This window comes from Watersipora subatra, chromosome 10 (assembly GCF_963576615.1).
Source record: "Watersipora subatra chromosome 10, tzWatSuba1.1, whole genome shotgun sequence".
NCBI lineage: Eukaryota > Metazoa > Bryozoa > Gymnolaemata > Cheilostomatida > Watersiporidae > Watersipora > Watersipora subatra.
The window spans coordinates 1,758,792-1,779,238 of record NC_088717.1 but is presented as its reverse complement, the minus strand read 5'-3'; the positions used below and the strand labels follow the sequence as shown (position 1 = coordinate 1,779,238).

The window sequence follows — 20,447 nt, the reverse complement described above, 5'->3', positions numbered from 1 at the left end:
CATAGAAAACTTGGTACAACTCCTACAAGGAACCACAACAGCGCTCAAAGCGATCTTCTATGCATCACGGGCCAGGATAATCGATGAAAGTACCTGTAGGAGTGATCTTGGAGGCATGTAAGTCCTGTGATATACGAGTGTGACACCTCCATTAAAAGCACCTTCCACTTTCTGCTTGTGCAGGTATAGCAATGAGGGCACAACTCCCCCTTGATGGGCGGCTCCAAAGAACACGCCTGAAATATTGGACAGGAAACTGCAAAGTGGAATATGATGGATGAAACATATACATTGTACTAGAGTATTATAGAAATTATACAGACATTAAAAATGAAACTAATACTAGGTAAAATGATAATAAAGCAAACACAACATAAAATGATAATAGAGCAAACACACCATAGAATGATAATAGAGCAAACACCACATAGAATGATAATAGAGCAAACACCACATAGAATGATAATAGCATAGCGCAAACACCCCATAGAATGATAATAGAGCAAACACCCATAGAATGATGATAGAGCAAACACCCCATAGAATGATGATAGAGCAAACACCCCGTAGAATGACAATAGAGCAAACACCCACAGAATGATGATAGAGCAAACACCACATAGAATGATAATAGAGCAAACACCACATAGAATGATAATAGAACAAACACCCCATAGAATCATAATAGAGCAAACACCCCATAGAATGATAATAGAGCAAACACCACATAGAATGATAATAGAGCAAACACCCCCATAGAACGATAACAGGGCAAACACCACATAGAATGATAATAGAGCAAACACCACATAGAATGATAATAGCGCAAACACCACATAGAATGATAATAGCGCAAACACCCCATAGAACGACAATAGAGCAAACACCACATAGAATGATAATAGAGCAAACACCACATATGATAATAGCGCAAACACCCCATAGAACGATAATAGAGCAAACACCACATATAATGATAATAGAGCAAACACCCCATAGAATGATAATAGAGCAAACACCACATATAATGATAATAGAGCAAACACCCCATAGAATGATAATAGAGCAAACACCACATAGAATGATAATAGAGCAAACACCACATAGAATGATAATAGCGCAAACACCCCATATAGTCAGTAAGCCACTATCTAAAAAGTGGCCTAAAAATTGAGTTCCGCTCCAGTTACATGGATATACACAATTTAAGTGGTTTCTGGGTCAAAAAAACCTGAATTTTTCAAATCTTGGTAGTAACTCGCTCTAAACCGGCACGATAGCAGGGAAAACAAGGGTGTATAAAAATACGAACAAACCCTCTTCATTACATATGGCAATCATTTAAATTCAAACTGAGCATTAAGTTTTCTTAAATTTATTGACTGAACACTCATATCTTTTAAATGAAAGTAAAACTAAAGGTTTTGATTATAAAAAAATCACAGGGGTGGATAGAAATGCCCCCTTGCTGGCACATGCCTTGCGAATTATCAAACAAGTTAAAAAACATTGATAGTTGATTTGTTTGATTATCCACTGGTCTATGGAAAAGTTAAAACTAGATTATGTTGGAACAAATGAAGAAAATAATGAATTCAAATACACCAGAACTGAAATTAGCCATCAAAGTCGTCGTCCTCTTGGATTTCTCATTCGTCGTTGTCATCTCCTCCAGCTTTATTCTTACAGTGACAACATTGACAGAACTCAGTGCATTTCAGGTTCTGCTCATAGCAGCCACATTGTCCTGTCTGACATTTACTAGCCTTACATGAGCAAAAGGCATCTTTGAGTACTTCCTCACTCTGTGTGAGATACCATCTTAGCAGAGCACCTAGACAAAAAAGTATGATGATCAGGTTGTAAACTATTATTGGCAAACCAACAGGTTTTTGAGCAATTTAAGATATTCTTGGCTGCAAATCAAATCATGTTTGGTTTTTTTTTCACAAATGAAACATTTTTCTGAGTGAACTAATGAACAATTCATTACTGGCGCTATGTATTGATCATGCATACCTCTCGATATCAGGGGCATCATCATACTTATTGTAGAGCTCTCTTAACTGAGTCATTGATAAGATCTGCTTCATGGTGATCACTTCCCGGCAGAAGGCAGGGCTGAGTCGTGTCTCTAGGTTACTAAAAAAATAAGTAAAACATTATTACAAATGCATATGGTACTGCTTGTTGCAATAGATTCCCATGTACCGTTATGTTCAGATAGCATGTACTGTAATTCATAAGAAGGTGCTCCCTCACCAAAGAAACAATCATCAATTTTTTATTGTTTAGAAGGACACCAGTCCAGCATAGGCCATGTTAAGAAGTTTTTCCGATTTCACATACACAGACAGGGTGAAAGTGTATTAGGTGTTAGATTATGCATCCTGTTTTGTAGAGTTGCCCCGATTTGGGTATCGGAATTGGTATTGGTGCCGATATGGGTGTTAAGTATCTGAATCATTATCGGCCGATTTTTTCTGAAACTTTCTGAAACTTCCGATACTTTTTACAGATCAACTATTTTGCAGAAAACCGTATTTTAGCCTGCAAAACTAATAAAAAATCATCAGCGGCAAGCTTCTTACTTTTACCTAATGAATTTCAGGCCTGCCACACAATTTATTTCATGTCTATAGCCTGATAAACACAGCTAAGGAACCTTTTTGCTTTAGTCAGAATGTAATCACAAAGTGTGGTATTTCCCAATTACGGCGATAGGACTTATTGCAGCCGATCACGAGCAAGATAACAAATACGGAGACAAAATTGCAGGGTAATATTTCTGTTTGCTAGCATTACGAAAGTAATTTAAACAGTCGGTGTATAAAGTTATCTATCACTTTTTTGATCCTGACGATACAATGTATCGTTTGTACCGTATAAAAAATGGTAGCCTTAGTGGCTTATCGGTATTTAGCCTGTCCTTCATCATCTGTGTCATCGCCCTTCAGTACGACTGGCTACATTGATACTGATAGAAGAAAGACATTTCTTACTGAGAGAATTGAATCACTAACGGTAATTAAAACAAACGCTGATTTGCTCTAAACTGGTACAGACGCAGCAGTTGATCCAGCAATAAAAGGGAGACTTCGTTATCACAGATAGAACTGTACCACTAACAGTAATTACCTTTATTTAAAAATTACAAGAAACACGGACTGTTTTGTTACCACATGCACGGTATGTCAGTGTGTGATTTTGCATATACATGTATATTTTTTCCATAAATACAAACAAATAAATACATTAACATTTATATTTTCTTTGCATTATGTTTGTATTTGCATAATAAGAAGAACAACTATCTGTGCAACACAACAAATAAGATTACCAATAATCTATGCAACACAAAATAATCTGAAGCGGATTATTTTTCAATGAGAATCGGTATATCGGATCGGTATCTGAATCAGCTGGTGAATTTAGAATCGGGGCATTTCTACTGTTTTGCAAAAGAAGTAGCAACATTTCACACAATCTGTATATTGTGCAATATTACATATATTAGGTTTTTACCTGATTGAGTAAAGATTCACTGAAAAGAAACAGAGTATAGCTGAACTATGGCATGTTATAAATAATTTAAAATCTACATATTAAGTATTGACGTAAATCACAATTTACACACTTTTCATATTTCATTTGGTGCTTTGCTAAAATCTAAGTATATGGTGGACATGTCATATTAGTTTGTACTCTGGTTTTGGTTGATATTGGATGATGGGAGCAGTTATGTACAGAACATCCAGCAATAATGTTCATATTCACACAGATAACAATGTACAGTGATTACACCAACCTGGATGATGCGCCCCGTGTCTTGTGTGTGGGAGTTATACAATGATTTCAGCCCTGGATATTGGTAGTAACACTGTCTGTGGTAACACATCTCCTGAGCGACGGTGTCAGCAGAGAAAAAATGTACCAGGAGGCTATGATCAGCTCTTAGCTCAGCAGCTTGTTTTAATTTACCTTGTAAAAACAAACATAACAATTCAACAAATCTTCACAAATGCTAGATTAATTAGTCCTTACGGTAGACCATGGTTGTGATAAACATAATGCTAAACATGTTGTGATGAACATAAACATAATGTTACCTAACTTACCAGCATCTTTGGTCTCTGCCCTTAGTAGACCATCTCTGATGCGCTTACCAGCTTTCTTAGTCCACCACTCCTTTTTTCCACAAATAACACATAGTTTGGGTAGCGTAGTTTCAGCTCTTATTGAGGATGAGGAGCGCAGTTGTTTAGTAGTTGGCTCAGGATCTTCCTTCTCATGAGTTACAATCTTGAAAGAAACATGTACCAATAAAATTTAACCAGATGCAGGCATTCATACATTTCATTCATCATTCAGAGTTGTCTAAACAACAGTGAAAACCTAGTTCAAAGTTTGTAATTATAATTTAATAAATGTAATTTAAAATTTTTAAAACATTAGGTACGGCAAATTAGTTCAGAATTATAAGATTACTTACATTTGACTGTTGTGCTGATTTGAGCTTTGCTAAGCTGGTTATCCTTACATAGCAGGTTTAGTGGATTAAAGGCAGCTCAGCTTTGCTATCATGCAGTAGACTTATCAACAACATCATCATAAGTATAAAAATGTATAAATTCCTTGCACAAAGTTCTTTCAGAATCTTTATTAATAACTACCCAGTCTTTGGCATACTTCAGCAACTTATCATAGCATTGCTGACTCAGTTGTTTGTGTAGATTTCTTTGGCTAGTGCCTTGAAAGTGCAGCAACAAATCATAATGCTGATTATCTTACTCAGAAATCAAAAACAAGTCGATTGGAACTCAATTTCTCAATATAAATAAATGCTAGAACTCCACACACTGTATTAACTCATAAACGACCTTGCGCTCTAAACCAATCAAATGGCCGAAATTCGTTTGGCAAGAGAGGGCAACTCCTCAATTTTAGTTCTCCAAAAAATCATTAATTCTGAGTGAATGTGCCGGTTTGCAGTGAGTTACTACCTGCCATGTTGTTCAGCACCTTCCACTCTATAACCCACAACTTACACAGTGTATATCCATGCAACTGGAGCGGAACTGAACAATAATTGGAGGTGGCTTACTGACTAATAGAACGATAATAGCGCAAACACCCCATAGAACGATAATAGAGCAAACACCACATAGAATGATAATAGAGCAAACACCCACAGAATGATGATAGAGCAAACACCACATAGAATGATAATAGAGCAAACACCACATAGAATGATAATAGAACAAACACCCCATAGAATCATAATAGAGCAAACACCCCATAGAATGATAATAGAGCAAACACCACATAGAATGATAATAGAGCAAACACCCCCATAGAACGATAACAGGGCAAACACCACATAGAATGATAATAGAGCAAACACCCCATAGAATGATAATAGAGCAAACACCACATAGAATGATAATAGAGCAAACACCACATAGAATGATAATAGCGCAAACACCCCATAGAACGATAATAGAGCAAACACCACATATAATGATAATAGAGCAAACACCACATAGAATGATAATAGAGCAAACACCACATAGAATGATAATAGAGCAAACACCCCATAGAATGATAATAGAGCAAACACCACATAGAATGATAATAGAGCAAACACCACATAGAATGATAATAGCGCAAACACCCCATAGAACGATAATAGAGCAAACACCACATAGAATGATAATAGAGCAAACACCCCATAAAATGATAATAGAGCAAACACCACATAGAATGATAATAGAGCAAACACCACATAGAATGATGACAGAACAAAACAAGATGCAAAAAGGAAATGTAGTAAATACCAAGTAGAATGCAGATGATTTAAAACCAAGTACAATGGAAAGTATTGTACTCATTATACATGGTAGCAATACTATGTAAAATGAGAACAGAGCAAACAAAATGCACGAAAATAAGACAACTTCAAAATCCATTTTGACTAAATCAGTTGCAGGAGAACAACGTGCCTATAAACTGAGATAATGAAGATTATTTCAAAGATTTTTTCTCTAAGACAACCCTTGAGTAATGAAAGGAGCAAAATTACAGATATTTTGATTTTCAGAAGAATCCTTTCCGAGGAGATTAATTCTTAAAAAACAGCCAGCTTCTAAGAATTTTCATTCGATGAAAGGAATCGGCGATATTCAAAGATCTGATACCAACAATAGCCCATTTGCATTCAACATAACTCTGTTTTTCAACTGATTGAGATGTGTAGATTCATAAACACAAAATACTTTTATTGCACATGAAAACAAATGAAATAAATAAACAACAAGAATGAAAAGATGAACAACTTGTATCACTAATCTACAGTGTACTATCTACTTGAAAGAACTGAATAGGTTTTTGGTGCGAAAAACATCTGGATAAGAAATACTTTGACTTCGAAGGGAAAATAACTCCAAAAGAGAATAACTTCAGCAGAGACTAATGACGTGATTGTGAAGAGCGCATGAGGAGTGCTGGTGACTCACCAAATATAATGTTGTGAGGAATCCAAAAAAGGAAGAATATAGCGTAGAGGACTTTGCTGTTGATTAGACTGAGGGCATATGCCGTAATAAGTACTGACGGCACTAACATCGGTATAATAAACCTAAAATTTAAACATATCACACTGAACAAATCAAGAATTAAACCTGCTTAAAGCTAGCAACCACAAACATTCTTTGGCTCTTAACTAAGCCTTTAATGAATAGCTTTTACATATGAATATCTTGAAAAACTGAAAATCAAGTTGGCACATGATTCAATTATCTAGATAGCAGGGTAGTCAGAAATTGTTAGCTTCCCCTGACAGTGCTGTTGAAATAGGTCAACCAATATGCAACGAACTTCTAGACTACATTGTATATAAACTAGTGAACTATTCTATGCAAAAACTAATAAAATTAGGTCAAATATTGAAAATGAAGGAAATATAAACTGATAATAGAACTCAGTCACATTATACCCATAATAATTGTGAGCTGAAAAGACACACAGATTGTTGGTCGGAGGTGCAGAGAAGCGGATTATGAAACGAGTCATTTGAGTCAAGTACTTGAAATAACTATTTAGAGTAACAATCTGATAAAACGAGCAGCAACAGGATAATTGAACTCATAGCTTACAATTAATTTAATCTATTTACATAATTCTCAGTGTTTGTCTTTTTGTTAAACCCTGTGTCCAGTTTAATGGCAATTAAAAGCTAGCAATGATACACGGCACTGGATTTGATCTTCAGACCTTCCGATCTGAAGATGGCAAACTTAAACATTAAGCTACACGTAATACAATGGCTTCATTGGGTAAATAGTCATTACATTGGTTAAGATACCCACGCTTGAAATGCTTGCTTGGGGTCAATAACTAGCAATGTAGATCATCCTGCAACGATTGTTAAGCTGGCTCGAAATGCTGGTATTGTTTTAGTAGATTTTAGTTCTAGCTATCCCGGTAAGTTACTCAAATTTATTAGGTAATCATTCTATTACCAATGCATTCAGCTAGTGTATATATATAAATTTCAGTGTTTGTCGTTGGTTAGTCCATGTGTCCAGTTACATGTATAGTAGTTTTGAGAATTAAAAATCTGCCGGGCACTGGTTTTGAACTTGAAACCTCCAGTTCAGCAGACATTCATTTATCCAATACACTACACTGTCCAACTGACTATACCATGGAACTAATTGTTCACATACTCATTCCACATTCCAATCTTTCATGGCTTCACACTAAACACTTCAGTTAGCATTAATACTAGAATTGTTGGCCAGAAGAAAATGCTTTAACGCACATGGCCAACAAAACTTGCAGTCAGTACATATCTGTAGTAGACACTGCAGCTGGTACAGTATGAATTACACAGAAATAAACATAGTAATTTTCGGTGCAAAAAACCTTTTGATTACATGTACAAACGCCGGGCATTCACCTAGTACTGTACTATTTGTGCAAATATATTGGAATAAATGACAGAGTAACTCGGAGTGAACATGTAGCTTTAAAAAAGTGAAGTCATTTTTAGGATGCTCCGGCAGCAGGTGACGGCAGCAGGTAACGTAAATTGTACCGAGAAAAAGGCACTTTAAAGATGAACCTGCACTAAATTTTCGTAGATTTTATTATATAATGTGGATATTTCTCTATCATTTGAGATTTTTTTTGATGTTTGAGGTGATCTGACAGCTAGGATGTTTCAAGACTAAAATTGACAAAACCTCATCGCAATTAAAATGCTCTGAAGGAAAACATGAGTAAAATGATCGCTATAGTCGATATCAGCTATTGCGTATTCAAGTTGCAGCGCTACGCGTTACTGTTTTGTCAGTATCTTTGCAACTAGAGACGTCATAGTTGCACTTTCTCTTGAGCTGTGTCTTTTAAACACAATTAAGTTTTGTCGATTTTAATCTTGCAAAGTCCTGGCAATCAGATCACCTTAAACATCAAAAACCATCATAAATGACAGAAAAATACCGATACTTTCTGATGAGATCCATTACAATTTTGTACAAGTTTACCTTTAAGAGCTAAACACAACTGATGCGATAGGTAGTAATGGCTCTTTAAGGTAAAACTTCAGATGGTTTAATTAACTATTGAATTAAATCATAACTATAAAAATACAAATACATTTGCAATTTCTGTGTTTATTTTTGCTTCTGGAAATGAAGCTGAATTAAAAACAATTTAATAATATTTTTTAAAAACATTAAAATATACTTTTTTATTTTTTAACAAACATAGTTTGTTGGATTCTAGAAGACAGAAAATGAATCATTACACTACATTTGGCTTTAGCTTGTACATGAACAGACGGCTTGTACAAGTAGTTTATAAATGTATCAGTAGCTTGTACATATACAGATAGCTTGTACATGCATGGATAGATTGTTCATGTGTTGCAGAATATCGCCGAGGCCAGGGCCGGCTGCCTAGTCGACCTCATGGGTGAGGACTTCCGGTCGGCTGCCGAGACGGACACATTACTGAGAGACCAATGGGGCAAAGCCAGCCAAACAAGAGAGCATACATGTATAAGGAGCCCAGATGAGCCAAGAAGGACAGAGATGCTAGCAGTTTCTTGCATGCTATTCATTAGATTGCGTGTATTTATATATATATATATATATATATATATATTGGCGAAATACATATTTGTCTTAAGGCTTTGCACTCAATGGTTTTGATTCTTGTGGAACAGTAAAGGAAAGACGGCAGTTTCCTTTACACACGTACATATGACTCATACATATATATATAGGTAGTTTGTACATGCGTGGTTAGCTTGCAGATGTATAGACAGCTTGTACCTATACCACTACCTTGTACAACTTTAAATAACTTCAATATTGACAGTAACTCCTGTTGACAAACTTCATGTTTTGTTAAGCAAATAATAAAAACTTAATTGAAAGTAAATGGTGAACCCGTGTGCAACTAATTCTGCTATTAATATTACATTTTTATTTTAGGGTTGCGCTTCCACTTAATGGGAAGGACAACTCTACTTTCACAATCTTACAACCAACACTTAGATTTCACAAACCAGTTTCGTTGGAATAATTTTATGCATGTTTTTAATATCAAAAAAAGTTTGTGCCTTTTCATGTTTTCATATGACAATCCATTCTTTATAGATTAAAGGAAAATAGAGTTGTCGGTCTTACCAAGGAATGCATAGTTATGCTTATAATCTGCTGAGTACCATCTGCCAGTTATATCATACGTGATTTATAGAAGTAATTATAGCCTAGGTTGACTTCATATCATTATGGAGATCCTAAGAAATCGATTTTCACACAGAATCCCTTACAAAAATGGTACCTAATGAGATAAGCAACTTGCACTATAGATTACCATAAAGGGTTCTCTATTCTCTAAACAGAAGAAGCTGAGAGAGAGTTTCTATTGTTTTATTATTTGAGGAACTAGAACCTTTGAAGAACACTGGCTAGTCACTAGTCAGACTGACTGAATTCAGACGTACGATTATGAGAGCTGTTTGACAAGCTTCCACACATTGTTATGGCTACGTAGACATTAGTGTATTCAGGTATTCTAATCTCAAACAACAAGTTCATAGGTCAGGGTTGCCATAAGGGATTCTTGTGAGTCTTTTTCGTATGTAAAAGGTTGGTTAAAAGCTATAGCGAATGGGAAGGAAAAAGTGCCAAACCGGAAACGAAAAATAAAAAATCAAGACGACAAAATTAAAGTAGGTTCAGTAAAAGATTAAAAATCAGCTTCAAGTGTGTTAGAGAGTAAAATTACATTTGTTACAGCTGTTACATTGCGTTACAAAAGTTTAGTGTACCATCCGCTATCAAGTTTCTTTCAGACTGCCGGTAGCCAATACGCCTGTCTCAAAGGTAAACACTCACAGTAGTGTATATAGTAATGTTACATTTTATTGCAGATTTTAACAACTAAATAGGTATTTGTTACTTTGTTAGCATAGGTACCACACTACAATTAAAAACACGTTTTTCTCGTGCAATATCCCATTTTATGTGTTTTTTCATATTATGATAACAGATATTTCGTATTTAGTTATTTTATATAGGAAAAAGTGCATTGAGATACAAGTAAATTGACATATGAGCTCAGTCTAAGAACATATTAAGCTCGAATGTCATGGTATGACTGTATAGACAACCATTGTAGCAAAGCATGAGTGGTTATCTAAAAACTACTTGAGTAATAATCTGAATAATATATTTTCCAATAGAGATGACCATTATGGTTTGCTTGCTGCCGAGCGCCTGCTGTCGAAACAATTGAATGATATTACATAAGGTTATCAAAAATCCTTGACCTTTCATGAACATTGAAAAGCAGACTACATTAGTGAAATACTGTCCCAATTCGTAGGCCATCTGATAAGCATGAATGCTATCTTAGACACAGCGTAAAGAGTGACAATAGAGAGAGCGAGGGAGAGACAGCGGTGATTGACAGTGGTGAGAGACAGCTTTGAATGGCAGAGATTTGTGTGTATTCAGCTGTGGTTGGTACCTGCTGCAATTGGTTACCATTTCGCCAACAAATGGTTTATTGATTACCATTGATTATGATTTTACAAAAAACAAATATTAAACTCGAAATAACATTGGAGTAGCTCTATAGTAATATGAAAAACTTAACTAAACCAGCTATCGGCAAAGTAAAATATACAAAATCTATTTTAATTTTACTGTAAATATTACAACAGAAACTGGTTTATAGGAATTTTGTAAGAGATAAGAATTTATACATAGTTTTTACTATGCATACTTTATTGAGTCATTGCTGCAAGACTGAGATGAGTTCTGGTGCTTTTCAATGCCTTTTACCGTTCCTCTCCCAAGGTATCTTAGCGTTTAGGAGCTGGAACAATATCTCACCTGCTGATTGTAAACCGAAAACTAGATTGCTCTCATAGTAATCACTGATTAATTGAATTTTTTACTACCAAGTGCACAAGCTAGCAGTCATTTTATTCTTGAGTATACAACGAACCTTAGATACGCAGTGAACTGTCATCATACAGGGAGCCAGCGCAAGAATGATAGGACATTTATTTCTATGTTTTTAAGGTAAGCAAGTTGCCAGGAGCGACAGCACCCTTTTCAGTTATAATAGCCGTGATTAGAGCTGCAGGAGTGACATCAAACGCAGGATTCCAGCAGGAGATACCTTCGGCAGCAATCCTCACACCACCGATACACGCCAACTCTTCCTCTGGCCTCTGTTCTATCACGATCCCGTCTCCTGAATTCAATTTGAAATCGACTGAAGTAAGAGGAGCAGCCACATAAAATGGCACGTTGAAATACTGTGCCATTATGGCCAGTTGAAAGGTGCCAATTTTATTAGCCGTGTCACCATTGGCAGCAACTCGGTCAGCCCCGACAACAATTGCGCTGATAGACTTCTTTTGCAAGAGCAGAGCGACCATGCTGTCACATACAAGGTTAGATGGGATACCATCATATACCAGTTCATAGGCAGTCAGACGACTTCCTTGGTTATAAGGTCTCGTCTCCGTGCAGTACGCCATCTCCAAGCTGCCCTTTTTATGGAGACTTCTTATGACCCCGAGTGCAGTTCCATAGCCTGCAGTTGCGAGAGATCCAGTGTTACAGTGCGTGAGAATTCTTACTCGTTTCGTAGCACAAATCTTTGCGATAGCCTCTGCCCCAAACTGTCCTATAGCCTTGTTGTCATCAACATCCTTTTTGAGCATGTCAATAGCGAAATTAACAACCTTCATTCGAAGCTCTGAGACCGGCAGGTCCCTATTGTCTCTAGCCAGGGTGAGAACCTGCTGAGAAGCGTTGCTCAAGTTGACAGCGGTGGGCCGCGAAGTGCAGAGGTAAGACAACCTCTGACTCATTCGACTGATCATCTCATCTGAGCATGTGAAGCTGAGCGACTTTAGTTCCTCTGCTAGACTTAACATGCCTACGATGGCTATCGCGGGCGCCCCACGCACTTGCATCGTCTTAATGGCTTTGAAGCCATCATCAATGTTGCAGAGCTTGATGTACTCACTGCTTTTAGGTAAAAGAAGTTGATCCAAGATATGAAGACCAGAATCAGGTGAGTATTTGATAGCTTCTAACATCGTGAGCGACTGTGTGTAGCACGTGCAGTCACTAATCTGTACCCAAAATGGAGTTGGGCAGATCAAAATGTCTCATTCTTCTAAACAACCAATCAGATTAAACAAATAGCCACACATCTTACACTTGGCTAGCTATCACCAGGCACTGGAAGTGCAATCAAGCGTGATAATATGATATGACCATTATAATAGCTTAGTTCGCTTTAATACTGGTTCCTTCATAGCAAGCTTTGATTGATAAACTGCAGAAAGCTAATCCTATCGGTTTATTCTTTGAAGGAATAGATTGCATGTTGTAACTGCTTGAGTGGGCAGTCTGTTCAGTTTATAAGATACATATATTTATCGACAGACATGTCCAAAATGTAAATATATATATATGTTATATATATCGAGTTAACCATGTGTTCGAGCTATCCGAGGGCGAGTTATCCATGTTTGACTGTATATATATATATACATGTATGTATATATATATAGTCAAACATGGATAACTCGCCCTCGGATAGCTCGAACACATGGTAAACTCGAAAGGTTTTGTTTAATCCGTTCCCACGCAATCATAAATTGCTTCAGATAACTCGACCTCAACTTCGCTAACTCTAACAGTTTTTTGCCCAACAGCTATCGAGACGGTTGTTATCGCTTTAGAATATCACTTTATTCCAAGCCATAGAGATAAACCCCAACTTTTAGTAGGCGTCATAATTACCATCATCAGCAAAATATTTTCGTCAACGACTTTTCTGAAGGTTTGGTGAAATTTGATTTTTACCAAACATCCGCTTAGCGATGGTCCTACGAAGGCTAAGAAAAGTGAGGTAACCTTCGCATAAACTTCAAGAAAAATCGGCAAAATTGATCTTGGTTAAAACGGGGTTAAAACCCTCAAAAGAAAAAGATGTCTTTTCTTCGGAGCATTTCAACAGTGATCAAGTTTTGCCAATTTTAATCTGAAAACGTCCTGGCAGTCACATCACATAAAACGACAAAAAAATCTCAAGTGAAAGAAAAGTCTCTATACTTTCTGATAAAATTTTTTTAAACTTTACATTAGAAGCCTTTAATTTGAAACAAGCCATTCATGCTTTTGATTTATATTATAGTTTGTATATGTACATGTATCTACTAATAAATACATGGACTTATGACAGAGCTCTGATAACTTGAATGCTCTGATAACTCGAACACTTTCACTCGGTCCCGTGAAGTTTGAGTTATTCATGTTTGACTGTATATAGCCTATATACTAGCTGTACTACTGGGCATTGCCCAGGTAATAAATTATTCTTTGGACAAAAAATTGATTTGTATTTAACATATAACAACATTTGCCATTCTAACTTTCAAACTACATATCATGAGAAAAGTGCTTTGTGTAGTTGGAATAACCTAAGAGAGAAAATAAAAACAACTGTGAAGGTTTTCAAACTTTATCAAACAACTGTAACTTTCAAACTCTGTATCATGAGGAAATATCATGTTTTGTGCAGGTCAAATAAATTCAAAAAAATAAAACAACTATAAAAGGGTTTAAATGTAAATGTGGAATAATTAGCAAGTAATAGCTAAATTAAGTCTGTTTTGCTACGATTACAATTTGAGATGATTCGATAATGATACAACTAATACGAACTAAGAAAACAAAATCAAAATCTTGAATATGTTGAATTAATAATAACAATTCATGCATAGAAGTGTGTGTGTATAAAAAAGGTTACCGTTCCACAAAAAGCTATCCATCAAAACTTTAAATACGACAATACTGGTACCTCTCGATACTGGTACAAATGTAAAAACGAAACATCGAACTTGTCTTTGTCTGACCGAACATAGAGAGAATGTCGAAGCTCTTCCTTTGGAGATAATACGATTGTCCGTGTGAAAAGAATCGGCCTTGACTGTGATATAGCAATTGAACCTTACAAAAACCGAAAATAGAAGTTCAAGAAAACACGAAAAAGCATCGTGTTCCATTGAGTTAATAAAATTCACGGTTTCAAATAATACGTCCTTTAGCGTGTGCATGCCACACGCTAAATGTCGCTAAATGCCACACGCGTGTCACAATGCCACATTATACGTTATTTATATAATAACGTCTTGATCAATATGCCTTGTATAGCTCAGTGGTAGAGCGTGTGGATGTAAACCTGGCTGTTGCAATCTCCGTGAGTTCAATGCCATCGAAATGTGAAATTTTAATTCCAAGGCTTTAATAGCTATAGCTGAACAAACACACATACCAACTTGGAAAAAAAATAGATATTTGTGTACATAACTATATATGTTTATACATACCAATCATATACTGTATATGTTTATATATTTATATAGAGACACACGCATAGATATGCATATATATATTACCTGTTTATTGAGGTTTTCATCCATGTATATGAAATAAGTCTCTACAACTTGTAGACCTCATAACTGCATCCACAGTAATGAATAACTAACAAAAGGGATTAGTACAGTGTGCTCTAGGATTACGATGTCCCTGTTATGCGGATTTTATCACCTTACGAAGTGGAACATGATGATTTTTTTCCCTCGCCATGCGAATTTTAATTCACCATATGAAATCAAAAAAAGTTTTGCCCGAGTTCAAATTTGGGAGTCGGTGTGCTTATTACATACGTCAAGATAACAAAGACGCCACAATGCTGTTCGCCAAAAACATTTTCACAACACTTAAATTAGACCCGATGACTGATTCCTCTCAGTTTAGCATTCCTAATGTGAAAAATGGTACCAAACCTTTCCCCTCAAAACTATTTACTAAGTTGGAGTTGCCTTCCCTTCGAATGGAGGGTCAGCGATCAGACTTCTCTTAGCCTGCTAACAAAATTCCCCTTCACTACGTATATTAAACAGAACAATTTCAAGAACATCACTCGAGTTTTCTTCACGAATTAGGTTGGAAAAGGTTTTAATCAGGTCGGCTAAAAGTTATAGTGAAAACGGAGACAGAAACTAATAAGTGATAAAATTTTAAGGATAAAAAGTTAAAAATCAATACAATAGTTAAAATACTGAAACTTAGATTTAAGTGTGTGTTTAGTAAGCTAAACTTAATTAAAGTGAATTCAAAGTTTATGTTATACGTACGTCTCAAAGGTAAGAACTCTCTACGGTACGTACTGCTGCTACTGCTGTACGTCTGTCTAGAAGGTAAAAACTCTCTACGGTACGTAACTGCACATAGCACATTGAAATGTTACATTTTAGTGCAGATCATAACCAACAATTACACTAAATATACTAAAGTTACTGTAGGCAACTGTAGGTAACTATAGTTACTAACGTTAACAGACTATTAAGTTACTGTAGGTCACTATAGTTACTAACGTTAACAGACTATTAAGTTACTGTAGGTCACTATAGTTACTAACGTTAACAGACTATTAAGTTACTGTAGGTAACTATAGTTACTAAGGTTAACACACTATTAAGTTACTAATTTAAAATATGTAGAGTACTTGTATAAAGGTTTGATGATTCTCACCACGAGATATTTGCATTATATAACTACTTTGGCTTCTATACCCCTCCATTTTGATTTTTTATCATACGATGCCAACCCTAGAATGGATTAGAACCGTATCTCAAGGGAGCGCTGTATTTTCTCTTTAAAACCAGTACGGAAGTTGGAGTTGCGATCTCTTCAAACAGAGGGTCAAAAACCTGACAACGTTCCTTAACCAGCTAGCAAAAATCCTATTCATTACATATTAAATTTATTTTAAAGTGTACAGGAACATAATTAGCATTGATACATTTTTGCCTCTTCTCTGCTTTATCCACAACATGTACCAGTCAAGTCATGTCACTCCAAAGATAATGCAATAAAATTTCATTTTTCCTTCCGATGGCCGTTAAATGGTCAAGTATGTGAGAGGCAGCGTTTGAGAACAGCATCACTCACGCTTTCTTATCGAATTAGATTGAAAAAGGTTTTAATTGGGTCAGCTAACAGTTATAGCAAAGACAAAGCTGGAAACCGATAGGTAACAAAATTTTAGTGATGAAAAGTTGAAGTTCAAGAAAATAGTTAAAAATACTAAAACTTAACTTTATGTATGTGCCAAGTAAGATGAATTCATTCAAGTTAAACTCAAAGTTTATGTAATACGTCTGTCTCAAAAGTAAGAACTCCCGGTATATACTGCTGCTACTGCACATACATGTTGAACATTGTGATGTCACATTTTATTGCAGATCATAATCACTAAAGCACTAAAGTTACTGTAGGTAGCTATAGTTACTGAGGTTAAAAAAATATTTTGTTACTAATTTTAATATGTACAGTACTTATATAAAATTTTGATGAGTTTTACCAGGGAATATTTACATTATATAATTACTATGGGTTTTTATACACACTCCTCTGCATGACATTTTCGCTACATAATGCCAACCCTGGAATGGATTAAAATCGTATGGGAAAGACGCACTGTAGTTAGCTAAACGAGTTCTAAAAACACAGACTGATTTAAACATTTTATGAGCCTGTATGAACGTTTCAGGCTGAACGAGTCACAGTGCTTTTGTTATTCAGCCTAAACACCTTTCGTGTTATTACAAACCTTTAAGAATCAGTTACTTGTATTTGCAGTCTCGATGACTGACCTATAGTGACAATAGACAATAAACTACAGTTTAATGTCTAAAATGATTGATAAATGAAAATTTTTTGTTAAAGTAGAAGTGTCTATAAAAAGATGCTAAAGCTCTAAATAACCTGAGTCTATGCGAATAGTGTGTTAGTGTGATAGAAAAGACAACTCCTAGTTTCTGATTCCGTGACAAATCCCAGGAAATTGTGATGTACATGTACTTATGATTAACCCAACGAGCTGGCAGCTAACTAACAAAACCTTCAGTAAATAGGTCATTAAACTCCTTATCATAAATAATAGTAATGCTCTGCAGCCATTCGACGGTCTGTTATCTGTTATGAGTGTTGTAAACGCTGACAACAGAAATCTACCAGCCTATATTGATTCCTAGCAATTACTAGTCTGTGAGTGCATACCTAGCTTCCTGGTGAGGGAAAACACTGAGCAAGGAGAGGGGTGTCACCAGTCCCAGAAATAGCATGACTAGAATTTTTCGGTGACCTACAAGATATGGGGAAAGAGCTAGAGCGATAGGAGCCAGCAAGACCATGATAGAAACTGCACAGGAAACCAGTTACATTCGCAATAATGAATAGTGATGACAAGTTTCGGCAAAGGTTTTTTTGAAGTAGTACAACCTTGGATAACCATAACTGATAGTGTTGAAACCTTAATAATATGAGCTAGATGAAGTATACAACATTTAAGGTGAACTTGCAATAAAATTTGAGTAGATTTTATCAAAAATTCTTTTCTATCATTTCCGATTGCTTTCGATGAGATCTGGCTGCCAACATCGAGTTATATCGCAATGATCGCGGTTAACGTAATCACCCTCGTGCCTTATGTTGGCTTCAAAAAGTACTTCATATAATGCATCTCTTCATCAACAGCCAAGTGTAAAAAGTTACGGTTATCAGAGATTATCTCGTCGGCTCCATACGTACCAGTTTGGTTTTAAGAAAAAAAGAACAAATTGAATGTTTAGACAAACTTTTCTCTACCATAAGTCACGGAACCCGAACATTGATTCTTGAGATGATAGGCAGACATTACTGCAGACATGCTTATTGTAAGACGAAATAGTATCAGTAAAAACTAGTAATTAGCAGCAGTGAAACACAACTCCATAAAATCACCGAATTACCAGGAAGCAAGGTTGCTTCCTCATATTAACATGTAAGTATCATGCCGTCGTATCACATATGGATACAGAATGCCATGTAGATGATAATACTCACCATTGTTATGGATACATAAGGCCATGTAGATGAAAATACTCACCGTTGTTATGGATACAGAAGGCCATGTAGATGAAAATGATAAGGAAGGCGATTAGAGGGCCGAACAGCAGCGGGGCATTGACAAGTACGTGCAGGTATCTCGGGTGCAGACCATGCTGAGCGAGGTTAGAGCTACAAATATAATATATGTGTGATAATTTACATCCTTAATTATGGCTCAAGTTACCCGCTGCCATCAAATCCACCAGGTAAATGAAGACTTCACTTACATAATAATTGCTAATATATAGTGCCGAACTAAATATTAGGAACATATAACAAGCAATATATATGGCTTTTCAGTTTTGGACTTTCAAAGCTTCCAAAACTTTGAAGATTCTACATATAGATCCCCAAAACTATATATATAGTGATCTCTTATACCGTTAATATGCTTGATTTGATCATTTTTGGCCACATTAATTACTAATCAAGGGATCATATCTGCAAGTTTTAATATTTGGTGAGCCAATCCTCCAGCAGGTGACTATGGGTAATCTTAAAATCTGAGTTACAATAAAAATTGCTTACTAAATGGAGAAGAGATTAAGACTTTCCTTTCAAACAAGATAAGCTAACTCCTTAAAGTTCTAAGCATTTCATCTATATATATATAAATCTCAACATTTGTGTCGTCATCTGTGAATCAGTCTGTCCAGCTATAACTATTAAAACCTTGGAATAAAAAGCTCGCTTCGTGCTGGATTTGAACCACGCATTTCTAACCATGCATTTCTAACCGCGCATTTAACCACTGAGCTACACAGTCCTTAGAATTCTGCCGCTCTTATCATCCACCGTACACCCTTTTCTCGATTGCACACGCTGAATGACGTATTAATACATTGCGCCCACGGGTTATGATGAATCTGTTATAAAACATTTTTCGCCTGATTCTATGAAACATGATGCATTTTCGACCTCGCCATACTAGGGCAAATTTATTTTCTGCCATACCATATCAATAATCATTTCTCTCAAAATGAAAATTTGACGATTGCTGTACTGATTATGACGAAATAAAAAACGTTGACATGCTATTTTGCCGCTATCTCAGTTCCACTTTATGCCGTTATGGTAAAAACGGATTCGCAAGCAGATAAGTGATAAAATTTTAGTTGAAGGTTTGAAGTTTACTAAAATACATACTAAAACTACCTTCAAGTATGTTTTTACTAAATTCACCCAAGTTAGATTCAGCGTTTATATTACACGTCTGTCTTGAAGGTAAGAACTCTGCGCAAGTTATTGTAGGTAACTATAGTTACTAAGGCTCACATATAGTTTTGTTACTCTTTTTTATCGATGATTTTTACTAGAAGGTGATTGCATTAGATAATTACTATGGGTATTTATACCAATCTATATAATATTTTTGCCGTAAGGTGTCAACACTGAAACGAACTAAAATCAGATAATTGTATACCAAATTATTTATCATTGTAATAGTAACAAACCAGACTATATTTAACCATTACTTGCTCATGATTTCACATTTACATTTAAGCACCTTTACAGTATTATTTTTCCTCCTAATTTATTTCAACAAAACACTTCTTTTATGACATAAAATTTAAAAGTTACAGTTGTTTGAAAACCTTTACCATTGTTTTATTTTTTCTCTCAAATCATTTGAACCGCACAAAAAACACTTTTTTCATGATATGAAGTTTAAAAGTTAGAATGGTAAATGTTGTAATGTTAAATAAAAATAAATGTTCTGTCCAAAGACTGTTTTAATACCCTGGCAACGCCGGGCATTCATCTAGTAACATAATAATAAGTTGTCTTCTCAACTTAAATCCATAGAATCAGTCAAGGAGCCGCCTTCACACAGAAAAATGCCAAACATCAAAAATAATAAATTACTACACCAAAGGGCGACAAGTATTATATCTCCAATGG

At 35.7% G+C, this 20,447-nt stretch overlaps 2 protein-coding genes and 1 long non-coding RNA gene across 4 annotated transcripts in view; all 3 read right to left on the bottom strand.

The window, feature by feature from the left end:
- The window catches only part of LOC137406617 (GPI mannosyltransferase 4-like), a 46,293-nt gene that overhangs the window by 6,484 nt on the left and 19,362 nt on the right, over window positions 1-20,447 (bottom strand). For both annotated transcript variants that reach the window (XM_068093221.1, XM_068093222.1), the window contains 4 exons: window positions 18,544-18,674; window positions 17,676-17,760; window positions 6,516-6,637; window positions 94-236 (listed from right to left, as the gene is read on the bottom strand). In XM_068093221.1, coding sequence (XP_067949322.1) covers window positions 94-236; window positions 6,516-6,637; window positions 17,676-17,760; window positions 18,544-18,674 — 481 coding nt within the window. The remainder of the gene's footprint in view (window positions 1-93; window positions 237-6,515; window positions 6,638-17,675; window positions 17,761-18,543; window positions 18,675-20,447) is intronic.
- LOC137406632 (uncharacterized) lies at window positions 1,706-4,267 on the bottom strand. The gene is made up of 5 exons (XR_010979923.1): window positions 4,119-4,267; window positions 3,809-3,981; window positions 3,526-3,544; window positions 2,020-2,142; window positions 1,706-1,834 (listed from the first exon to the last, which is right to left on the bottom strand). It is a non-coding gene; the product is annotated as an uncharacterized lncRNA (long non-coding RNA).
- On the bottom strand, window positions 11,066-12,665 carry LOC137405890 (methylthioribose-1-phosphate isomerase-like). The gene has a single exon (XM_068092334.1). It carries the CDS (start codon window positions 12,635-12,637, stop codon window positions 11,594-11,596), a length of 1,044 nt encoding a protein of 347 aa, XP_067948435.1. The 5' UTR covers window positions 12,638-12,665; the 3' UTR covers window positions 11,066-11,593.

What these genes read in the sequence shown, in the direction of transcription:
- LOC137405890 (XM_068092334.1), bottom strand. Translation starts at nt 12,637, where the DNA reads ATGTTAGAAGCTATCAAATACTCACCTGATTCTGGTCTTCATATCTTG.